We start from the raw sequence: 23,514 nt of genomic DNA on the forward strand, positions 1-23,514 counted from the left end.
TTACTACAATGTCCATATATTGTGGGTAAACTTCCTGTGAAATTGGCGGCTTTTCACAAGCAGGCTTTAATTGTTCTTTTTTTTCACCTTTATTTAACCAGGTAGGCAATTTGAGAACAAGTTCTCATTTACAATTGCGACCTGGCCAAGATAAAGCAAAGCAGTTCGACACATACAACAACACAGAGTTACACATGGAATAAAACAAACATACAGTCAATAATACAGTATAAACAAGTCTATATACGATGTGAGCAAATGAGGTGAGATAAGGGAGGTAAAGGCAAAAAGAAGGCCATGGTGGCGAAGTAAATACAATATAGCAAGTAAAACACTGGAATGGTAGATTTGCAGTGGAAGAATGTGCGAAGTAGAAATAGAAATAATGGGGAGCAAAGGAGCAAAATAAATAAATAAATACAGTAGGGGAAGAGGTAGTTGTTTGGGCTAAATTATAGATGGGCTATGTACAAGTGCAGTAATCTGTGAGCTGCTCTGACAGCTGGTGCTTAAAGCTAGTGAGGGAGATAAGTGTTTCCAGTTTCAGAGATTTTTGTAGTTCGTTCCAGTCATTGGCAGCAGAGAACTGGAAGGAGAGGCGGCCAAAGGAAGAATTGGTTTTGGGGGTGACCAGAGAGATATACCTGCTGGAGCACGTACTATAAGTGAGTGCTGCTATGGTGACCAGCGAGCTGAGATAAGGGGGGGGCTTACCTAGCAGGGTCTTGTAGATGACCTGGAGCCAGTGGTGGGCAATGTGCTGGGCTTTGCTGTATAAACACAACTTTTCACCTCATAAATGTTTTATATGGAACAATGGGTCGATATTACATAGAAACAAGATGTTATTTTACCGTAACTGCTTCTCGAAAAACGTTGTCCTTTGTCAGGCAATTAGTTAATATTAGTGGGACTCTTATTTACGCGGAGAGAATTTGTGGAAAGATACAACTTTGAGGTTTCAAGCAAGGATTCTGACACTGTTGTTAAAGCTATACCTAGTGGGATAAAAAAGTTACTTCAGAATAATGCATATTTTGGAATATATCCAATTGTAAGCGATATTCAGGTGAATGGCATAGGTCTACTAGATACGAAATTAAACCATTTTTTATTAAGGGATATTTTCTACAGGAAGTCTATTCCCTCTGCGATATTTTGTTGGGCTTCATCGTTTGATGTAAACTGGCGCCGTGCTTGGCTCACTCCACACAAATGTATGGTGACCAATAAAGTAAAGGAGATCTCCTTTCAGATTATCCATAGATTCTATCCGTGTAATAGCTTGATTTCTAAATATATACCTGATGTTACCTGTGAATGCAGTTTTTGTGAACTAGAAACTGAATCTATTGATCACTTATTCTGTCATTGTTTATATAGTGAAGTGTTCTGGACTGATGTAAAACTATATCTTGGCCTCAAATTGCAAACAACCATTGAAATGTCTACGTTTGACATATTATTTTACTACACAGATTCCACAATTGAACGTGAGTATGTCATAAATATTTTTTTTTAATTAGGAACATTTTTCATACGCAAATCAACATTTATGAAGAAAAATACCCTTTTCTTTTTTATCTGATTTGGAAAACTATTTAGAGTTATTAAAACGTATTTTAAAAAAAGTTTTAAAAAATGTATTCGCTACATGTCTGTATTTGAATTGATATGATGTAAATTTGTGTTGTTTTTTTCTCCTCTTCTTTCTTTGTGGAATCCCTCTGTCTGTTATGTTAATGTTTTGCATGTCACTGTTAATTAAATAAATTTTTTATTAAAAACATACTTCCGCCTTCAATGAGACAGCAATCTATATCTTAACTGGGATCTTGTTCTGTGGTTTAAATAGACCAAGATCATCGTTACCAAGTATATTGTTATCGGATCAGATGTCAACTGCAGTGCAAGCTAACGTTACACGGCTAACATGCTACGGCTGTGTCAGTGCAAGGCGTTTGACAGGCTTCGGGGACTTTGTTCACTTACCTGAGTGACTTTATCTTCTGCATCGTAAAATAACGTTTTGTCCAACAGATAACCGGTTCATTTTAGATGATAATGCTATCAACGTTTCAGTTCCTGCTCTCCGCGATAGAGAGGCCATGTTAGTTATCTATCACGTTATTATTTCTTGCTAGATGTGGGAAGTGTAGTTCAATGGGTGCTACAGAGCGTGACGTTTTTTTTCTCATGCTGTCAAAAACAGTAATTTGTTTATTTTCTATTTAAGTTTTCTACAAAAAAAATGTGCGTGAAGTTGTTTATTGAATGCAGTCACAGCAGAGTAGAAGTGAAGGCTAACCCACAGGTTTAAGAACAAATATACAGATATGTATCTCATTGAAGATCAGGCCATTTCCATTTACTAAAGCCACATACTGTACTGTGCCTCCATTCCTGTGGCTACTGCCGTTCCTGTGGCTACTGCCATTCCTGTGGCTTTCCAGAATTGTAAAGTAGAAGGTTAACTATACAATTTGACTTCAATGTGTCTCCTGCAACCTCACCTGAACATAGTAATGACAATAGTAGGCCACTTACTGTAAGTGATGTGGTCTTTTGGTTAGAGACAATTGTCATAAGGCCATAAATAGGTGTGTGTGTGTGTGTGTGTGTGTGTGTGTGTGTGTGTGTGTGTGTGTGTGTGTGTGTGTGTGTGTGTGTGTGTGTGTGTGTGTGTGTGTGTGTGTGTGGTAGTAGCCTATCACATAATGCAGCATGTTGATCATGTAGCCTATCTTCCTACAACTCATTCATTAAATAGGATCGTAATTGAATTGCTACAGGCATGTTTAAAAAATCATGGGGTTAATTGAAGGGTTCTTAGAACACATCATCTCAAGCACCAAACACTATTAGGCCTACCTGGTCCAGTAAAGCCTGGTTTAAAACAACACAACCTAATCTAGTTCCTGCTTAATGACGCTCCAGTATTTCCCTGTCAAATGAAGGTAAGGAGAGGTGCTGCCTCCAGGCACCAGTGCTGTTTGTCATGCAGTTGTATTGAGTGGATCCTCCCGTAAAACATACAGAGAGACAGATGGACTTCCTAACAGGAGCCGACATCATAAAATACACTCTGAATGCAGAATGCATTTGGTCAATATTATAACAAACTCCCCAGTACTTACTGGGGATAAACTAACACACTTGACACAGCTAAAGATGTTCTTGCAGTTGGTCTGCTTTTACCCGAGTCATGAATCTGAATTAAGATTCTCTCTCTCTCTCTCCATCTCCCACCTCGCCACTCTCCCTCTCTCTTCCTCACACACACACACACACACACACACTATTTGAGACTATGAGTCAGCAGGGGCAGATGGAAGGCACAGTGCCACATGCTGAACCCTCCTTCTGTCACTCCCTCTCTCTAACCACACCACACCAGACCTGTCTACACCAGATCACACCAGACCAGGCCTATCACATCATATTTAATTATGGAAAGATGCTGCTCTCTTTGAGTCTAATCAAATTGTTATAAATCTTTATTAAAATCCAAAAAGCACATATCTGTATCAGGAAACTGTACGATACTTTGCAGACAGGCAACAGCACACCTGGCATTTCAACCTCCGATGGAGTGTATTTGACAATGTCAAGATAAAAAATGCTACAATCAGAAAGAGAGGACCATCATCCGTTTACTTGGAAATAAATAGGACTTATTCAGTAAAACAAAATGTAATTTCTTGAAAAAAAAGAAAGTAATTGCATGCACTGTAGAATAGATGTATTTACATGCTAAAGAATTATGTTTGACAACACAGCCATCAGACAGTATCTCGCTTGCAATGTGATAATTCATTCATACTTGCCCACTTGCCCACTTCTAGAGAGAGAGAGCTTGAAATAGCACAAGAGAAAAATACAGTATATCTTATTCACACATTAAAGCTCTTTGGATTCATCCATTGATGAATACTGTCCATGGGATTTCAGAGAAGTGATTGGGACTTTGGTGAAGGTATGTACACTTGTCAGGAGGAAAACCTCACTGGAGTTCATTTACACAATGTTTACAATGTTTACTGTGTCCCAAATGGCACCCTATTCCCTATCTAGAAATAGGGCTTTGGTCAAAAATAGTGCATTATACAGAGAATATGGTTCCACTTGGGGACTCAGAAAGTATCTTTAATAATATTCTGGTCTCTAGTTAGGCTTCACACTGCTTCAACAGCATACTTTGGTTAGCCAGGGTGGGAGTTTCAGGGATGTGCCGAATGACATCATAGATGGTGGTATGCAAATCCTGGACAGACTCTAGGTGTGCCAGAGATCTGCTTGATGCCTGGGAAATGAAAACAAACACATTTAGGGACACTACATGTTATAGCAAACGGAGGGGTTGGGAATAGAACCTGGTTTGCTGCGTTAAAGGTAAACATGCTACGCATTCCTCCAATAGGGTTAACCCCTATGGGGGGATTGTAACATGGGCTCATTAGCGAGGGTCACAACAATATGAAAGAGGTGTAACAACAGAAAACTAGGACTTTTGTACCAAGCTGCATTGTTGCAAGACATACAACATACCTGTGTAGATTCCATTTTCCCAGGTATAGAGACAAACTCATAGATGCCAAAGTCTTCAGTTGCATCCTCATGACCTGCAAGTACAATGTAGTTAATAGTTTATATCTTCACCTGTCAATGTTCTATTCTCTCTCCACTTACTTCCTGTTTCTTGTTCCCAGTAGACTATTTGATTTAGTACGTGTCACTTTTGGTTTGGGGAAAACCGAATACTGCCCCACCACAGTTAAATGTATTGAACTCAGTCCACTAAAGCACAGACGAATACAACTGAAATGTGAAGAGATTATCAACCAAGCTAATGGACAAATATGTCTGCACAAGTCAAACAAGTATGATTACTGTAATTGTTCTATGCTGGTGAAGCTTTTATGAAGAGTATTGTTTGTCTAAGGCTATGTCCACGACACTGCCTAACAACAGGCAGGAATGTAAGGCTATAAGGTATAAAGTAAACAGTGCAGCCGGAGAGAGGGGACTTACCTGAACAGTGTGGGCGCTTCGGTTCAGTCAAAGGTCTGCATGGTAGAGGCAAATAAACTTGAATTAAACCCATTTACTGGATGTAGGCTGCCTAGACAGAGGTCTTAATTCATGTGTAAGCCGGGATCAGTAATGTTCTTACCTGTTATAGATGTTCATGAGAACTGTAAAAGACACAAGATAAGATGATACTTAAGATGATACTTTTTGCTCTTCATCAATAACACAAATGATATAGAGAGTCATGCTCTTCATCAATAACACAAATGATATAGAGAGTCATGCTCTTCATCAATAACACAAATGATATAGAGAGTCATGCTCTTCATCAATAACACAAATGATATAGAGAGTCATGCTCTTCATCAATAACACAAATTATATAGAGAGTCATGCTCTTCATCAATAACACAAATGATATAGAGAGTCATGCTCTTCATCAATAACATAAATGATAGAGAGAGTCAGGCTCTTCATCAATAACACAAATGATATAGAGAGTCATGCTCTTCATCAATAACACAAATGATATAGAGAGTCATGCTCTTCATCAATAACACAAATGATATAGAGAGTCATGCTCTTCATCAATAACATAAATGATATAGAGAGTCATGCTCTTCATCAATAACACAAATGATATAGAGAGTCATGCTCTTCATCAATAACACAAATGATAGAGAGTCATGCTCTTCATCAATAACAGAAATTATATAGAGAGTCATGCTCTTCATCAATAACACAAATGATATAGAGAGTCATGCTCTTCATCAATAACACAAATGATATAGAGAGTCATGCTCTTCATCAATAACACAAATGATATAGAGAGTCAGAAGATATTTTCTCCTATATCCTGTTTCAGTTTGACATAGCATTTGCAGATAATTTACATTTACTGTACTGTGATCAAACTTTAAAATCTAGTGTCTACAGTAGGAGTGTGTGTTCTGTGGTCACAGTTGCTGCTGTCACCCTGAGACTTATGAAGAGGGCCGTAACATCTACCTCTCTTGGGATGATGACAGGTCTTTATGAAGTAGACCAGTAACATACAGCCAGTAATGAACAGACAGGACAGAGTGATGGCAGCCAGAGGAGAGAATGAGTTGCTCTCCTGGACATATCTCTCCTTTCCTACAAATAAAAGAGAATAACTCTACATTCAGAATAACATTTTAAAACTTAGACAGAGCCGATTTCCCAGACACAGATTAAGCCTAATCCTGGACTAAAAAACTAGCTACTGTATTTAATAGAGATTTTCTAAATGCTTTTTAGTCATGGACTAGGCTTAATCTGTGACTGAGAAACAGGCCCTGCAGGTATTGTGACTAAATGCTACACATTGGGGAATAGAGTCCAAGCTAAGAGTAAACTTGTCAACTCAGACCTGGTGGACAGTTAGTACGTTTAGTTTGTTCATAACATTTTTAGATACTTCTCAATAGATTGTATTTTCAACAATGTCACTTGCTATACAGTAGCCAAGATTGTGTGTATGTTTGCCCATTTGGAGATTGAAACCACCTACACATAGAAACTCCACACATGCAGTAAAACGTGGTCAACAATGAGACCAGCTGTTATTTTTCTCTGTTTACTCTCCTATGGAGCCAGTGGACTTTTACACAGGCCAGGCACATAGCAACTGAGAAGAAATATAATATTTATGATTCACTGTGTGTAGGTGAATTACCTGGTTCTGTTCTGAAGGTACCTTTATTTTGGACCATCTGCATTCAAGGCTACTGCTCACATTTAGAAAAGGTTATAGTATATACAACATTTAGGTTTTAAATGTCAGTAACATTTGTCCCTTTGTCCCTCTGACAGCACACCTCATCTTCTCCTCTTCCTCACCTTGGTACTTTATGGCATGATAAGGTGCACAGTGGGTACCCAGACCTGATTCTCAGTCCCACCTACGCTACGTCAGCAACCCAGGCCAGAGTGTGTGTGTGTGTGTGTGTGTGTGTGTGTGTGTTCCCAGTCCCTCCTTCGTTCCCTCCAGCACACCAGGACAGCAGCCCAGCTCTACCCACCTGTCCCCAGGCTGGCCACCACCAGGGTGAACTGGGTCTCATCCTGCTTCTGGGTCACATTGTTATACGCCCTGCACAGGAACTCCTCGGCCTGGGCCAGCTTGTATGAGGTGACCTCCAGGCGCAGTCCCACAGTGATGACCTCAGTGGCGTTGTTGGTCTTAGAGATCCACATACAGCTGTTGGGAGGGTTGGAGTCGGCCTGACAGTCGAAGAACACCAGCTCACCAGGGTTCACTGTGAAGACCTCCCCGGTCCTCAGGCCATGGTCAGACTTTACAGCCAGGTTGTAAGGACCATCTGGAAGATATCAGAGGGGCTCATATTGTCACAAACACTATAATCAACTTCAAACTCTATTGGGACTGTGGTAAACCTAGGATCCGTTGGCAGCTAAGATGAATTGTTTTATCATCAATAATTCAGAATCTCATTAACTGAGTAAACATGTCATCCTATTGTAAGGCTGCTTTTGGCCCTTCACTAAAATTCAAAAAGCACTCGCACATCTGAGCTATCTTTGTTTCAGGTGCGTGGTAACAGTAGAGTAATATGAGAAAAAAGAAGAAACCCACACACTGCTCTTGCTAGTATCACTACTCTTTATTAAGCTTTACGCCACTACAAATCAGGTTACAAGACATAGAGTGGTTTCACTGCTACAGGGACGAGTGGTAGTCCAGGTCTTCTCACGTCCTTTAGCTGAACAGGTGGCAATTACTGTATTTTGATTTATTTTTGCCATCAGAGTGTCCGCCTGAAGCAACGCCATATGGCCGCTCAAACATTCAGGTTCTAGCGAAGGCGTTTTGCCATTGTGAAATGGCCGTCGTATATTGAAAACAAAGCTGACATTAGAGCAGTGTGCCTCAGTTGCTAGGATATGCTACTAGTCACTGTGGTCATCACATTAGCTTGCACATCGGGTTTGTTGAAATGAAAACAAACTGGACGTATTAGATGGGGGCCTATAATGAAACCTCATATCCTCAAAAATGACAATGGCGATGTGATACTGAAATGGCTTAGGGAAGTGCTTCTCAAAGTCGGGCCTAGGGATCATTGTGGTCCTCCTTAGTAAGATGAAGAATAACCATGTATCAATGAAATAATATCTGTAAATTATTTGTAATTATCTTCTCTCTGTTTCTGCCTGTCTCTGCAATTCCAACTTGAAGTGTGTTGTCAGCAGCCATCAGCGTAATATACTCATTTATATAACTGCTGATAGAAATACACAATAGGATAATAAACTCTACCTGTATGAGCAATAATGTAGAAGGTAGTCATGTAACGTGATATTACAGCTACATGGGTGTTACATTAGATGTTAAGACAAAGAGGTCCCATCTAATGAATCATTTTCCTCTGACTACATCTATAAATACAACCATTACAAACTGCATTTATCATCATGGAACTGTTTTGACGTACTGCAACATTTGTTGTCTTGTTGGAAGATAACATTTTCAACTGTAGGACGGGCTAATGTCCAAACCTATTAAATGTCAACAACCTCCAACAATCTCCAAACCTGCCAGGACCAGCCTGGCTTCATTAACGCAACAGCATCACGATAGCGATACTGCAACGATAGTATCGCCACAGAACACTGGACGTCTGTCAGACATGCAAATGCCATATCTGCACAGTGTGTGCCCAGGGGTGGGATGGATTTACATACTGAGATTACTCATAGAAGGCCAGGACGATGTAAAGTCTTTGTACTTCTTTAAAATGGGGAAAATAAAGTATGAGAAGTTGCCTTTAATATCCTTCCCCAATCAACGGTGTGCTGTTTTAGACAGACCAACATGGGTGTGCTGTTTTAGACAGACCAACATGGGTGTGCTGTTTTAGACAGACCAACAGGGGTGTGCTGTTTTAGACAGACCAACATGGGTGTGCTGTTTTAGACAGACCAACATGGGTGTGCTGTTTTGGACAGACCAACATGGGTGTGCTGTTTTAGACAGACCAACATGGGTGTGCTGTTTTAGACAGACCAACATGGGTGTGCTGTTTTAGACAGACCAACAGGGGAGTGCTGTTTTAGACAGACCAACAGGGGTGTGCTGTTTTAGACAGACCAACAGGGGTGTGCTGTTTTAGACAGACCAACATGGGTGTGCTGTTTTAGACAGACCAACATGGGTGTGCTGTTTTAGACAGACCAACATGGGTGTGCTGTTTTAGACAGACCAACAGGGGTGTGCTGTTTTAGACAGACCAACAGGGGTGTGCTGTTTTAGACAGACCAACAGGGGTGTGCTGTTTTAGACAGACCAACAGGGGTGTGCTGTTTTAGACAGACCAACATGGGTGTGCTGTTTTAGACAGACCAACATGGGTGTGCTGTTTTAGACAGACCAACATGGGTGTGCTGTTTTAGACAGACCAACATGGGTGTGCTGTTTTAGACAGACCAACATGGGTGTGCTGTTTTAGACAGACCAACAGGGGTGTGCTGTTTTAGACAGACCAACAGGGGTGTGCTGTTTTAGACAGACCAACATGGGTGTGCTGTTTTAGACAGACCAACATGGGTGTGCTGTTTTAGACAGACCAACATGGGTGTGCTGTTTTAGACAGACCAACAGGGGTGTGCTGTTTTAGACAGACCAACAGGGGTGTGCTGTTTTAGACAGACCAACAGGGGTGTGCTGTTTTAGACAGACCAACAGGGGTGTGCTGTTTTAGACAGACCTACATGGGTGTGCTGTTTTAGACCAACAGGGGTGTGCTGTTTTAGACAGACCAACAGGTGTGTGCTGTTTTAGACCAATAGGGGTGTGCTGTTTTAGACAGACCAACATGGGTGTGCTGTTTTAGACCAACAGGGGTGTGCTGTTTTAGACAGACCAACAGGGGTGTGCTGTTTTAGACCAACAGGGGTGTGCTGTTTTAGACCAACAGGGGTGTGCTGTTTTAGACAGACCAACAGGGGTGTGCTGTTTTAGACCAACAGGGGTGTGCTGTTTTAGACAGACCAACAGGTGTGTGCTGTTTTAGACCAATAGGGGTGTGCTGTTTTAGACAGACCAACATGGGTGTGCTGTTTTAGACCAACAGGGGTGTGCTGTTTTAGACAGACCAACAGGGGTGTGCTGTTTTAGACCAACAGGGGTGTGCTGTTTTAGACCAACAGGGGTGTTCTGTTTTAGACAGACTTACATGGGTGTGTAGTTTTAGACCAACAGGGGTGTGCTGTTTTAGACAGACCAACAGGGGTGTGCTGTTTTAGACAGACCAACTGGGGTGTGCTGTTTTAGACCAACAGGGGTGTGCTGTTTTAGACAGACCAACATGGGTGTGCTGTTTTAGACCAACAGGGGTGTGCTGTTTTAGACCAACAGGGGTGTGCTGTTTTAGACAGACCAACAGGGGTGTGCTGTTTTAGACAGACCAATAGGGGTGTGCTGTTTTAGACCAACAGGGGTGTGCTGTTTTAGACAGACCAACAGGGGTGTGCTGTTTTAGACCAATAGGGGTGTGCTGTTTTAGACAGACCAACAGGGGTGTGCTGTTTTAGACAGACCAACAGGGGTGTGCTGTTTTAGACAGACCAACATGGGTGTGCTGTTTTAGACAGACCAACAGGGGTGTGCTGTTCTAAACAGACCAACAGTAATGTGCTCTTTTAGACAGACCAACATGGGTGTGCTGTTTTAGACCAACAAGGGTGTGCTGTTTTAGACAGACCAACAGGGGTGTGCTGTTTTAGACAGACCAATAGGGGTGTGCTGTTTTAGACCAACAGGGGTGTGCTGTTTTAGACAGACCAACAGGGGTGTGCTGTTTTAGACAGACCAACAGGGGTGTGCTGTTCTAGACAGACCAACAGTAGTGTGCTGTTTTAGACAGACCAATAGGGGTGTGCTGTTTTAGACAGACCAACAGGGGTGTGCTGTTCTAAACAGACCAACAGTAGTGTGCTGTTTTAGACAGACCAACATGGGTGTGCTGTTTTAGACCAACAAGGGTGTGCTGTTTTAGACAGACCAATAGGGGTGTGCTGTTTTAGACCAACAGGGGTGTGCTGTTTTAGACAGACCAACAGGGGTGTGCTGTTTTAGACAGACCAACAGGGGTGTGCTGTTTTAAACAGACCAACATGGGTGTGCTGTTTTAGATAGACCAACAGGGGTGTGCTGTTTTAGACAGATCAACAGTGGTGTGCTGTTTTAGACAGTCCAACAGGGGTGTGCTGTTTTAGACCAATAGGGGTGTGCTGTTTTAGACAGACCAACAGGGGTGTGCTGTTTTAGACCAATAGGGGTGTGCTGTTTTAGACAGACCTACGGTACTTACAGAATACATTAAGGTCCAGGGTGTGGCTCTGTCTCTGGCTGATGTGGTTCCTGGCCAGGCAGCGGTACTGTCCAATGTCCTTCTTCCTCACAGGATTTATCACCAGAGTAGAGTTATCCTGTGAGAACTGATGGCGATCACTAGCATCTAGGGGCATATTGTTCCTCAGCCACTGGTACTGAACCCTGGTCCCGTTCTCCACCCAGCAGGTCCACGTCACGTTCTCCTTGTCCTCAACAACTGTAGAAGATGGGGTCTTCCTGATAACAGGAGTGGACACGGGTACTGGAGAAGGGGAGAGATAGAACAGTGAGTATGCTGATGAAAGAAACAGTATTGTAATGCAGTCCGTTAAACAATTTACCGGAAAGGTCTTTAAGTCTTTCGAAGTACATGGCAATTGGATTGATGCAGCCAGGCCGAAATGTTCCATACATGCAACATTCCACAATGATCTGCCTATGTACACAACATATATAAGATGTATAGCTCGTCAATCAATGATGTAAAAATAGAGATTGACATAAGATTCTCTGGTGTTCACCACCAACTCACCATCTACAGTGACATGGATGGTCCTCTCGACTCTGACGAGCTCATGTCTCTGGGGGAAGTGAATATCCAGGTCCAGGTGATAGTCCCCCTCCGCCGCCTCGTCCAGCCTGGGGATTAGGAGAGAGGCGTTGGGGGGCTGGAAAAAGAAGCGGTTCCTGTGTCTCATGGATGCCACCATGATGGCTGTGTGGTTGTGGAAGGTCACCAGGAGGGTTTTGGTGCCCCCCGGCCGGGTCTGGTACCAGCTGCCCTGGATCTCAACATCCTCATTTTGAAAGTGAGTCTCCACGGAGAGGAGGAGGGACTTCCCTTTGACGCCATTGAGCACGGACGGAACGTGGACGAACTCTGAGTTTACTTCTGAGGAGGGAGGGAAGGAAGGGGTGAGAGAGAGTATTATAGAGGAGGTAAGGAAGGGGTGAGAGAGAGTATTATAGAGGAGGTAAGGAAGGGGTGAGAGAGTATTACAGAGGAAGGAAGGGGTGAGAGAGTATTATAGAGGAGGGAAGGAAGGGGTGAGAGAGAGTATTATAGAGGAAGGAAGGGGTGAGAGAGAGTATTATAGAGGAGGTAAGGAAGGGGTGAGAGAGTATTATAGAGGAGAGAAGGAAGGGGTGAGAGAGAGTATTATAGAGGAAGGAAGGGGTAAGAGAGTATTATAGAGGAGAGAAGAAAGGGGTGAGAGAGAGTATTATAGAGGAGAGAAGGAAGGGGTGAGAGAGTATTATAGAGGAGTGAAGGAAGGGGTGAGAGAGTATTATAGAGAAGAGAAGGAAGGGGTGAGAGAGAGTATTATAGAGGAGGGAAGGAAGGGGTGAGAGAGTATTATAGAGGAGAGAAGGAAGGGGTGAGAGAGAGTATTATAGAGGAGAGAAGGAAGGGGTGAGAGAGAGTATTATAGCGGAAGGAAGGGGTGAGAGAGTATTATAGAGGAGGGAAGGAAGGGGTGAGAGAGAGTATTATAGAGGAGAGAAGGAAGGGGTGAGAGAGAGTATTATAGAGGAGAGAAGGAAGGGGTGAGAGAGAGTATTATAGCGGAAGGAAGGGGTGAGAGAGTATTATAGAGAAGGGAAGGAAAGGGTGAGAGAGTATTATAGAGGAGGGAAGGAAAGGGTGAGAGAGAGTATTATAGAGGAGAGAAGGAAGGGGTGAGAGAGAGTATTATAGAGGAGGGAAGGAAGGGGTGAGAGAGAGTATTATAGAGGAAGGAAGGGGTGAGAGAGTATTATAAAGGAGAGAAGGAAGGGGTGAGAGGAGTATTTTAGAGGAAGGAAGCGGTGAGAGAGTATTATAGAGGAGAGAAGGAAGGGGTGAGAGAGAGTTTTATAGAGGAAGGAAGGGGTGAGAGAGAGTGTTATAGAGGGAAGTAGCAAGAGAGTGAGCTATAGAGAGAGAAAGAAATTAACAAATTAGTCTCAGTGTGGACTCTATCACACTAATAACAAATGCAAAGATTCCAGTTTGTGTACCTCTTCATGTGTTGGGCCATTGTGTTTTCTACCTTAGAGCCTGCAATGTTTCTCATTAGATGTACATAGTGGTATATGTTTCTGCGAGGTGGGGGGGGGGGGGGGTGTAAACATGTCACACACGAAGCTACTGGTACATACAAAACAGGTACAATATGGGCCCTCATAAAGCATCTCAGAGTAAGAGTGCTGATCTAGGATCAGGTTTGCCTTCTTGATCATAATGAATAAGATTATATGGACAGGCACCCCTGCTCCCAGATGCTTTATGAATAAGGGCCCTGATCTTTTCATTCAAATCGAATCAAATGTATTTTTATAGCCCTTCTTACATCAGCTGATATCTCAAGGTGCTGTAGAGACACCCAGCCTAAAACCCCAAACAGCAAGCAATGCAGGTGTAGAAGCACGGTGGCTAGGAAAAACTCCCTAGAAAGGCAAAAACCTAGGAAGAAACCTAGAGAGGAACCAGGCTATGAGGGGTGGCCAGTCCTCTTCTGGCTGTGCCGGGTGGAGATTATAACAGAACATGGCCAAGATGTTCAAATGTTCATAAATGACCAGCATGGTCAAATAATAATAATCACAGTAGTTGTCGAGGGTGCAACAAGTCAGCACCTCAGGAGGAAATATCAGTTGACTTTTCATAGCCGATCATTGAGAGTATCTCTACCACTCCTGCTGTCTCTAGAGAGTTGAAAACAGCAGGATTTGGACAGGTAGCACGGAACAGGTCAGGGTTCCATAGCCGCGGGCAGAACAGTTGAAACTGGAGCAGCAGCACGGCCAGGTGGACTGGGGACAGCAAGGAGTCATCATGCCAGGTAGTCCTGAGGCATGGTCCTAATTAACATGAAAAGTAAAGATGGCCGTAAAGGTCTCTTCATGCTGCGCTTCATAGAACAGAAAGAATAAGTCAGATTGAGATACGTTTACATGATTGACACATCTGTGGCACACTATCATTCCATTTACTTTATCCAGAACTCTGTCCTGAAACTGAGGTAAGCAAATATTAACCCAATTCTTAGAGCCAATGACAAGCCTGGTGTCTTGTTATTACTAACTGGTATTAAAGCAAACATCCTTAAGCTGTATGATGTAGCCGTTGAATATTGTAGACTGACTTTGCTCTGTTTACATTACGGTAGCAAGCAGTTCCCACACTGATAACTGACAGAAAAACAATCACCTTTGAGTTACGACATCCAATAGAAAATGGACTCTGTTAATGAACTGACATTTACTGTCATTAGGTTTGGTGTCTTTAACATTGTCTTTCTTTCTCAAAATAACAAACAAAAAGTTTTGCAGCTATTTTGCCAAAGGCAGGGTTGGGTTTCTACGATTAGGAAGGGACTGGGTGATGTCATAAGGGTGTTGTTGCCAGCTCAGATTTAAGCAGCAGCAGGCAGGTAGCTAGGCGGTAAAAAGGTAAATACACACCCCCCCCTTTCCTTCTCTTTCTCCACCTCCCTATATCTCCCGCTCCCCTATCACTTTCTCTCCCTTTCTGTTTTTATGCCCGTCTTCTATCCCCCCTCCCTTCCTTTCTGTCTCTTTCTCTCCCTCCCTCTGTCTTGTCCCTCACCACCCCCCCCTCTCTCTCTTCCCTCACCTCTCTCTCCCTCCCTCCTTCCACTGTTCCTCCCCTCACCTCTATCCCTTCTCTCCCCCTCCCTCCCTCTCCCACTCTCTCGCTCCCTCCATCCTCCCCAGTCAGTCCAGTTCTCCAAGTGGACATCCAGGCCCTGCTGGACCCCCCTGTTGTTCATCACAATAGATTAACTCTGTGCCTGGTGTTATGTCCTAAACTTTAATAGTAGAAACAGCCTGGCCACGGGTAGCAGTTTGGCCATCACTGGGATTGTGTGTGTGTCACGACTTCAGCCGAAGTCGGTTCCTCTCCTTGTTCGTGCGGCGCTCGGCTCTCGGCGTCGCCGGTCTACTAGCCACTTTTCATTTTCCATTTGTTTTGTCTTTGTTTCTACACACCTGTTTTTTATTCCCCTAATTTTTGTTCATGTATTTAACCCTCTGTTTCCCCCATGGTGTTGTGCGGGATTGTTTTATGTCATGTTCGGTAATGTTGGTGACTGGTTATTTTAGACGGGTGCTGTTTCTTGCCCGTGTGTAAAAGTTGATGTTCGTGTGTTTGTGTTTGGGCAAGTGTATTGTTTTACCTTGCACCATTCATTATTCTGTGTAAAGTTACGTTTCTCCCAATTCTCTGCTCTTCTGGGCCTGACTGCATATACCAGCTACACCCACCATTCTGATAGTCTGTCTGTCTGTCTGTCTGTCTGTCTGTCTGTCTGTCTGTCTGTCTGTCTGTCTGTGTGTGTCTGTGTGTGTGTGTCAATGTTGAATCAACCTGGTCTCAGAGCTTTTTGTATTATTCTGTACGCAAATCCGAGACACTTCATTTGGAATGAATTTTTACGTTTCGTATGTTATGTATTAATTTGTGGATGTCCATCATCCATTTCGTGTGATATGTTATGAATTAGAATTCGTATGATACTGTATGTTACGAATTACAATTTGTACAATATGTTAATTTGCTAAACTCTTTAACTAGGCAAGTCAGTTAAGAACAAATTCTTATTTACAATGACGGCCAATTGTACGCCACCCTATGGGACTCCCAATCATGGCCAAAAGTGATACAGCCTGGATTCAAACCAGGGGCTGTAGTGATGCCTCTTGCAAGGAGATGCAATGCCACTCGGGAGCCCAAATATGTTATGAATTCCAAGAATCTTGTAAAAACGTATACTTAAAAACTGTAAGTCAACCAATCCTCCATCGCTAACACAATGGAAAGGTCAAATGCCTTACTGTCTAAATGTTGAAAGTGTGTGGGTGATGAAGAGAAACCAAATGGTGCCGTTTGATACCATGTGGTGGAGAGTGATGCGGGTGCTGGAGATTGGGGTGTGAGCAGGTGGGTCTGGGCAGGTGTGATGTCGTTGATGTTTGTGTGCTTCTGTATGCTGTCGTTTGTTTATGTATGTTCTGTATTGTCCAACAAAAAAAACATTTACCAAATTTTGGGGGGGGATTTCCAACTTGTTGTAGCTAACGTTAGCTGGGTGGCTAACGTTAGCTCTGGGGGTTAGGGGTTGAGGTTAGGAGTTAGGTTAAAAGGTTAGGGTTAAGATTTGGAGTTAGGTTAAAGAGTTGAGGTTAGAGTTAGGGGAAGGGTTAGCTAACATGCTAAGTAGTTGCAAAGTAGCTCAAAAGTAGTTAATTAGCTAAAATGCTAAAGTCATATCTCAGAGATTAATTTGTTTACCACCACATTAACTCTGATTTACCACAAAATACCCCTGCGCAATGTCTCCTTGTGCCTCTACCAGATCAAAATTACAAGTGTAATTAATGGCTGTTCTCAATGCAATGGCATTTACAAATGTAGATCCTTCAAACACCCCCAAACAGGGAAACTGTTCCCAATCAAAGGTGTTATCACGTGCTCCACTAAGGCAGTTATTTATCTTATAACTTTCCTTGTGGTAAAACTTATGTGGGCAAAATGAAGCACGGACTAAAAGTAAGAATCTCTGTGCATCATAGCACCATTAGGTGTAAAAACTTGACGTACCCAGTTGCGGCCCTCTTTTGGAAACAAACCACTCTATTCTGTCCCTTCGCTATATCGGCATCGAACACTTCACCTTCCCTAGGAAAGGGAGTGACCTCAACCATTTATTGTTAACGCGAGAGGCCACCTGGATCTTTAATTTAAAGACCCTTGTGCCCTTCGGTCTTAACATAGACTTTGATCTGAAGCTATTCTTATGATTATTGTGTTTTTGCTAACCATTGTAAATAATGTTGGTAGGCCAATGTAGCCAAATTTGATTTATGATCAGATGTTAACCATTCAGGATTGTTTATATGTTCTATATATCTGTAAGTCAACCAATGAAATCAAGCCACAGCCAGCCATGATTACAGACCCCTGTGTGTGTCCTTTCAAACCATATAAACTAGTGACTCACGGTGTTTGTCATTATACAAAATGTTGGCTATAAAATTATTGCATCTGAGCACTCCTTTTGTTTTTCAACCATACCTAACGTAACATATGCTGATTTGAGTGTCCCAGATGTATGTTTACTACAGTATGTTACGTCTAGTCGATGAGACCAGTCTGGTTGAATAAGCAGGACAAGAGTGTGCTGAACCCACTGCTGCCACTGTTGTCTCTAACCATAAGCCAGTACAGTCCGTTACGGCATCCCGGCAAAATAAATAGTGGGGTATACGCCGTAATGGTAAGATGTGAGCCTATCACAATAATGAACACAAAATGCCTAGAAAACTACATGCTATTACACCATCATTTAACATTACCGCATGTCAGGTGCATGAAACATTTGCAAATTGACTTGAAACCGGTTGGCATACGCTCCAAATTGACTTGAAACCGGTTGGCATACGCTCCAAATTTACTTGAAACCGGTTGGCATACGCTCCAAATTGACTTGAAACCGGTTGGCATAAGCTCCAAATTTACTTGAAACCGGTTGGCATACGCTCCAAATTGACTTGAAACCGGTTGGCATACGCTCCAAATTTACTTGAAACCGGTTGGCATACGCTCCAAATTGACTTGAAACCGGTTGGCATAAGCTCCAAATTGACTTGAAACCGGTCGGCATACGCTCCAAATTGACTTGAAACCGGTTGGCATACGCTCCAAATTGACTCCAAATTATACGCTCCAAATTGACTTGAAACCGGTTGGCATACGCTCCAAATTGACTTGAAACCGGTTGGCATACGCTCCAAATTGCGTTGTGGTTTGATCAGAACACTTACGTTTTGCCAAGGCGGAGATGAGTGGCCGAGACGCACACGGAAAGCAGTGGAAGCATAAATTCAGGCTACAGGAGTAAGGCCTACACATTAAAGTGTTTTGTAACAGATGTCTCTTTCCATTCATCAAATTGGATGCTGGAATAATTTGTTGAGTGGACGAACGTGCGCCCATAGCCTAGCTTTAATGAAGTGATTGAAGTGATTGTTAGACAATCAGATTAAAACATCATGACTGGTTGTGTTTATGCCACATTAAAAGGCAGTACATGTTATAGGTGATATGACCAATCTTTACTAAGACATCTAGTTTCACCACTGGATAAGAGACAGTGGAGATTACTGAGACAATGGGCCATCTGAAGTGAGTTCTATTGTTGTGTTAGGGCATCAGAGGGTCGGCTTATCAGGTCGTTTGGTCCATTGGTTGGATATCTGTTATCATCAACAGGGACGGACTGGCCATAGGGAAATTCTGGCAAATGCCAGATGGACTGAACCAGCTAACAAATGCGCCAGTGTGGAGGACTTGAGGAAAGAAATGGGCCAGTTTGATAGAAAAGCCAGGGTCGATTTCTGTTCCCAGTTCGTCCCTGATGTGCCAGTTTGATAGAAAAGCCAGGGTCGATTTCTGTTCCCAGTCCGTCCCTGATGGGCCAGTTTGATAGAAAAGCCAGGGTCGATTTCTGTTCCCAGTTCGTCCCTGATGGGCCAGTTTGATAGAAAAGCCAGGGTCGATTTCTGTTCCCAGTCCGTCCCTGATGGGCCAGTTTGATAGAAAAGCCAGGGTCGATTTCTGTTCCCAGTCAATCCCTGATTAGACGGACTCCAAGCTGAGTCAGCAGAGGCCTGGTTGATGAACTTTCCAGTGTGTCCTTCTTGCCTCGTTTGCTTACTACAGAAATGCTCAAATCCCCCTCATTACGACCATAAAAGTCCAACCAAAAAACGCATATGAACACATGCAATCAGATAATAAATATCGGTAGCTACTGCAATCTAACATACCTACGTAGTAACAACTTAGTCAACCACCATAGAATCCTTGTGGACCAACACATCAACACTTTGCATTAACACACATGTATAGGGGTATCTCTGTCCTAACACACATGTATAGGGGTATCTCTGTCCTAACACACATGTATAGGGGTATCTCTGTCCTAACACACATGTATAGGGGTATCTCTGTCCTAACACACATGCATAGGGGTATCTCTGTCCTAACACACATGCATAGGGGTATCTCTGTCCTAACACACATGCATAGGGGTATCTCTGTCCTAACACACATGCATAGGGGTATCTCTGTCCTAACACACATGCATAAGGGTATCTCTGTCCTAACACACATGCATAGGGGTATCTCTGTCCTAACACACATGCATAGGGGTATCTCTGTCCTATACACTATGATTAAAGAAGTACCATTCTATCATGCGCGTAATAACTGATCAAATCAAATACAGTCTAGTGGCTGGATGAGGATCCAACTAATGAAAGATAATTGGCAATGTTGATGTTGATTGTAACGCTTTTGGTTACACTCGCAAAAACATTTAATGAATTTCTCCTGAAATGACATTCAATTAACATGTGTGTCTCTTCTTCCTCTTACCTGAGAGAGTAAGTAGTGCAGTGTAGAAACACAGAGCGACAAAGGTCCTTCTTCCAGGAGCCTCCATTATCCTCTGAGGAGTTGTCCTCTCTGACTTGAGACTGTGACAGTAAGGGATGGAGGTGGGAAGGAGGGGAACTGAACTGGTGGTGACAACATTTGCCAGGGAAATAAGAAGAGCCAGCCAGAAGCCCAGGCCCCTCCCAATGTTATTTGAGTGGGAGAGGTAAGCTACACCTGGCAGGCACAGGAACAACATGGCCTTTAGCATTTTAGCTAACATTTGACATAAGCCTAAACCTACCTCTCCTAAACGGCTACGTTCATTCTGTTAACCTGCTGCATCAGTTCTACTATAAACCTGTAATGAAAAGTCTATTCTGACATAAGCTGTATACTATCTAGTCGAAATGTAATGTAAATGTATCCTTGCATTTCACTAAGAGTGATGGTCACAGGCACAAGCATACATTTACATTACATCTTGGTCATTTAGCAGACACTCTTATCTAGCATGACTTGTACTAAGTCAGGTGAGACAAACATATACTACAGTCATTGCAAGTGAAACCTTCCACAAAAAAAGTAGCTGTTATCAAAATCCGTGCTATTAAAAGACAAATGTGAGTGTTAGTTTAGATATGGGCTTAGCGACACAGAGAAAGAGAGGTATGAGTGTAATGGAATAGAGAGGGTAGCTAAAGGTTGAGAATGTCATTTAGGTGGTAAATACATGTCAATGTAGACAAGGGAAGGACAATACAGCCAGCAAGCACAGACTGTCACAGGCAGACTCATAGGCAGTCACATTTATACTCTCTGAAATATCAAATGAGCGACTATCTATATATATATATATATATATATATATATAGAGAGAGAGAGAGAGAGAGAGAGAGAGAGAGAGAGAGAGAGAGATAATAAATGTATCTGTATTTCACACAGTTGAACTGTGCAATACTGTTTCTCCTTACACTAACGATAACTACGCGACTAAAACCTTCTAGAAGGTTTTAGTGCAGATCTCCATGTCATGTAAAAGGACATTGTTTACAGACAGTGTCAACGTGTTTCACCGTGGAGTCGCTGAGTGACAGCGCAATCGTGACAACTGAATGTAGTGAAGTGGATGTGGTGAAACGTTCGAAGATCACATGACCATCACCATGATGAAATGTGGAGCAACAGCAATACAATGAAACAAACCATCACCATGATGAAATGTGGAGCAACAGCAATACAATGAAACAAACCATCACCATGATGAAATGTGGAGCAACAGCAATACAATGAAACAAACCATCACCATGATGAAATGTGGAGCAACAGCAATACAATGAAACAAACCATCACCATGATGAAATGTGGAGCAACAGCAATACAATGAAACAAACCATCACCATGATGAAATGTGGAGCAACAGCAATACAATGAAACAAACCATCACCATGATGAAATGTGGAGCAACAGCAATACAATGAAACAAACCATCACCATGATGAAATGTGGAGCAACAGCAATACAATGAAACAAACCATTCACTGATGTAGCTATACTATCTATTTACATACATAGTATAAGTTAATTCATGAAGACCCATAATGGATATCTAAGCTACAAATAAATTAAACCATCCCAGTGTAAATGCTAGCTGTCCCACTTTGCAGCTCAAAATGGTCTGTAAGCATTGATAATATGTGTGGATGAATGCCCTATTCTAATCTAATCAAATCAAACTTAATTTATATAGCACATTTGTTAAAGAGGATGCATTTCAAGTGCTAAACAAATAAAACACATCTCCCTACTAAGGTAGGTAAGAAAGCACCCCCTCCCCCCCCTCGCACCCCTGCTAACCCCCCCCCCCCCCCCCCCCCACACACACACACACAAAAAAGAGAAAGAAAAAAAAAGATACTTTATTGAGAAAAAATGTATTTACTATGTGTTGTTGTCCCACCTAGTTATCTAAAGATGAATGCACTAAGTGTAAGTCACTCTGGATAAGAATAACATGTAAATGTACATTTAAGGCAACCACATATCACAGTAATTGCAAGTAAAATCTTCACACAACAAAGCAGCTGTCAACTAAATCAGTGCTAGCAAAAGACACATGTGAATGTGAGCTTAGATACAGTCTGAGAGACAGAGAGATATAGATATGAATGTCATGAAATAGAGATGGTGAAGGTCAAGATTGTCATTTAGGGATGCTGTAGTATCATGCTCCTCCTCTTCGGGTGCTCCTCCCCCTATCCCCAGTGAGCCTGCAACTTTTGCATGATCCTCTAGATGGACACCTTGTATGGTTATTCTTTAGCTAAAGTCCTTGAGAGACGAACACTTTGGTTATAGATTCAGAATACAGGTTTGAGTTCATATAGAATAAATAATATTGTTTATATTGACACCACAGGAGGATGGGGAGGATGGGCTTGTGGTAAAGGCTGGAGCGGAATCAGTGGAATGGTATCAAAGATATCAAGCACAAGGTTTCCATGGTTTCCGGGTCTTTGATGCCATTCTATTTGCTCCATTCCAGCCATTATTATGAGTCGTTCTCCCCTCAGCAGCCTCCACGTTGATACATTCTCTGCTTTTTCCATTATACCTGAGTGGATAATGTATGAGGATGACTGTTATGACATCATGAAGAGGTCGAGTAGCTGAATTCACAAAGTGTCTCCTCCCCCCGTCCAAGTAATCTTATTCATTATCATCTAAATTTAAAGGCAAAACTGACGGTATATCATCCCTGCTGCTTGGAGACGCTTTATAAATACGGGCCCACCGGCTGTATATATGGCTTATAATCACACTCTGAGATCTTGGTCAGTTGTTACCCAACGGCTGGCTTATAATCACACTCTGAGATCTTGGTCTGTTGTTACCCAACGGCTGGCTTATAATCACACTCTGAGATCTTGGTCTGTTGTTACCCAACAGTTGGGATATGATCACACGCGGAGATCTTGGTCTGTTGTTACCCAACGGTTGGGATATGATCACACTCTGGGATCTTGGTCTGTTGTTACCCAACAGTTGGGATATGATCACACTCTGCGATCTTGGTCTGTTGTTACCCAACAGTTGGGATATGATCACACTCTGAGATCTTGGTATGTTGTTACCCAACAGTTGGGATATGATCACACTCTGGGATCTTGGTCTGTTGATACCCAACGGTTGGGTTATGATCACACTCTGAGATCTTGGTCTGTTGTTACCCAACGGTTGAGATATGATCACACTCTGGGGCCTTGGTCTGTTGTTATCCAATGGTTAGGTTATGATCACACTTTGGGGCCTTGGTCTGTTGTTACCCAACGGTTGGGTTATGATCACACTCTGGGGCCTTGGTCTGTTGTTACCCAATGGTTAGGTTATGATCACACTCTCGGGCCTTGGTCTGCCAGTCTTTACTGGAAGGTTTTGTCCCAAATGGGACACTATTCCCTACATCGCGCACTTTCACCAGAGCCCTATGGGAGCCCTATGGGCCCTGGTCAAAAGTAGTGCACTACATAGGAAATAGGGTGTCATTGGGGATGCAGGCTAAGCGTCTCTTATATGATCTGACTAGGTCTGTCTCACCAAAGGAAACCAAGCTAAGTCTGAGACAGTTAGGGGGAGGTGTCGGCAGGCCCATGGCTGG

The 23,514-nt window shown here is 42.6% G+C and overlaps 1 protein-coding gene across 1 annotated transcript; it reads right to left on the reverse strand.

Annotated features, from left to right (window-relative positions):
- Nucleotides 1–3,479: 3,479 nt before the first annotated feature.
- Nucleotides 3,480–19,937, reverse strand: LOC139372745 (HEPACAM family member 2-like). Its single transcript, XM_071112541.1, has 9 exons — nucleotides 19,857–19,937; nucleotides 11,943–12,302; nucleotides 11,388–11,672; nucleotides 7,077–7,376; nucleotides 6,040–6,168; nucleotides 5,174–5,195; nucleotides 5,032–5,066; nucleotides 4,549–4,622; nucleotides 3,480–4,303 (listed from the first exon to the last, which is right to left on the reverse strand). The coding sequence occupies exons 1-9, from the start codon at nucleotides 19,921–19,923 to the stop codon at nucleotides 4,169–4,171; spliced, it is 1,407 nt and encodes a 468-aa protein (XP_070968642.1). The 5' UTR covers nucleotides 19,924–19,937; the 3' UTR covers nucleotides 3,480–4,168.
- Nucleotides 19,938–23,514: the final 3,577 nt, after the last annotated feature.

The sequence above is a fragment of the Oncorhynchus clarkii genome, chromosome 18 (assembly GCF_045791955.1).
Source record: "Oncorhynchus clarkii lewisi isolate Uvic-CL-2024 chromosome 18, UVic_Ocla_1.0, whole genome shotgun sequence".
Classification (NCBI taxonomy): domain Eukaryota; kingdom Metazoa; phylum Chordata; class Actinopteri; order Salmoniformes; family Salmonidae; genus Oncorhynchus; species Oncorhynchus clarkii.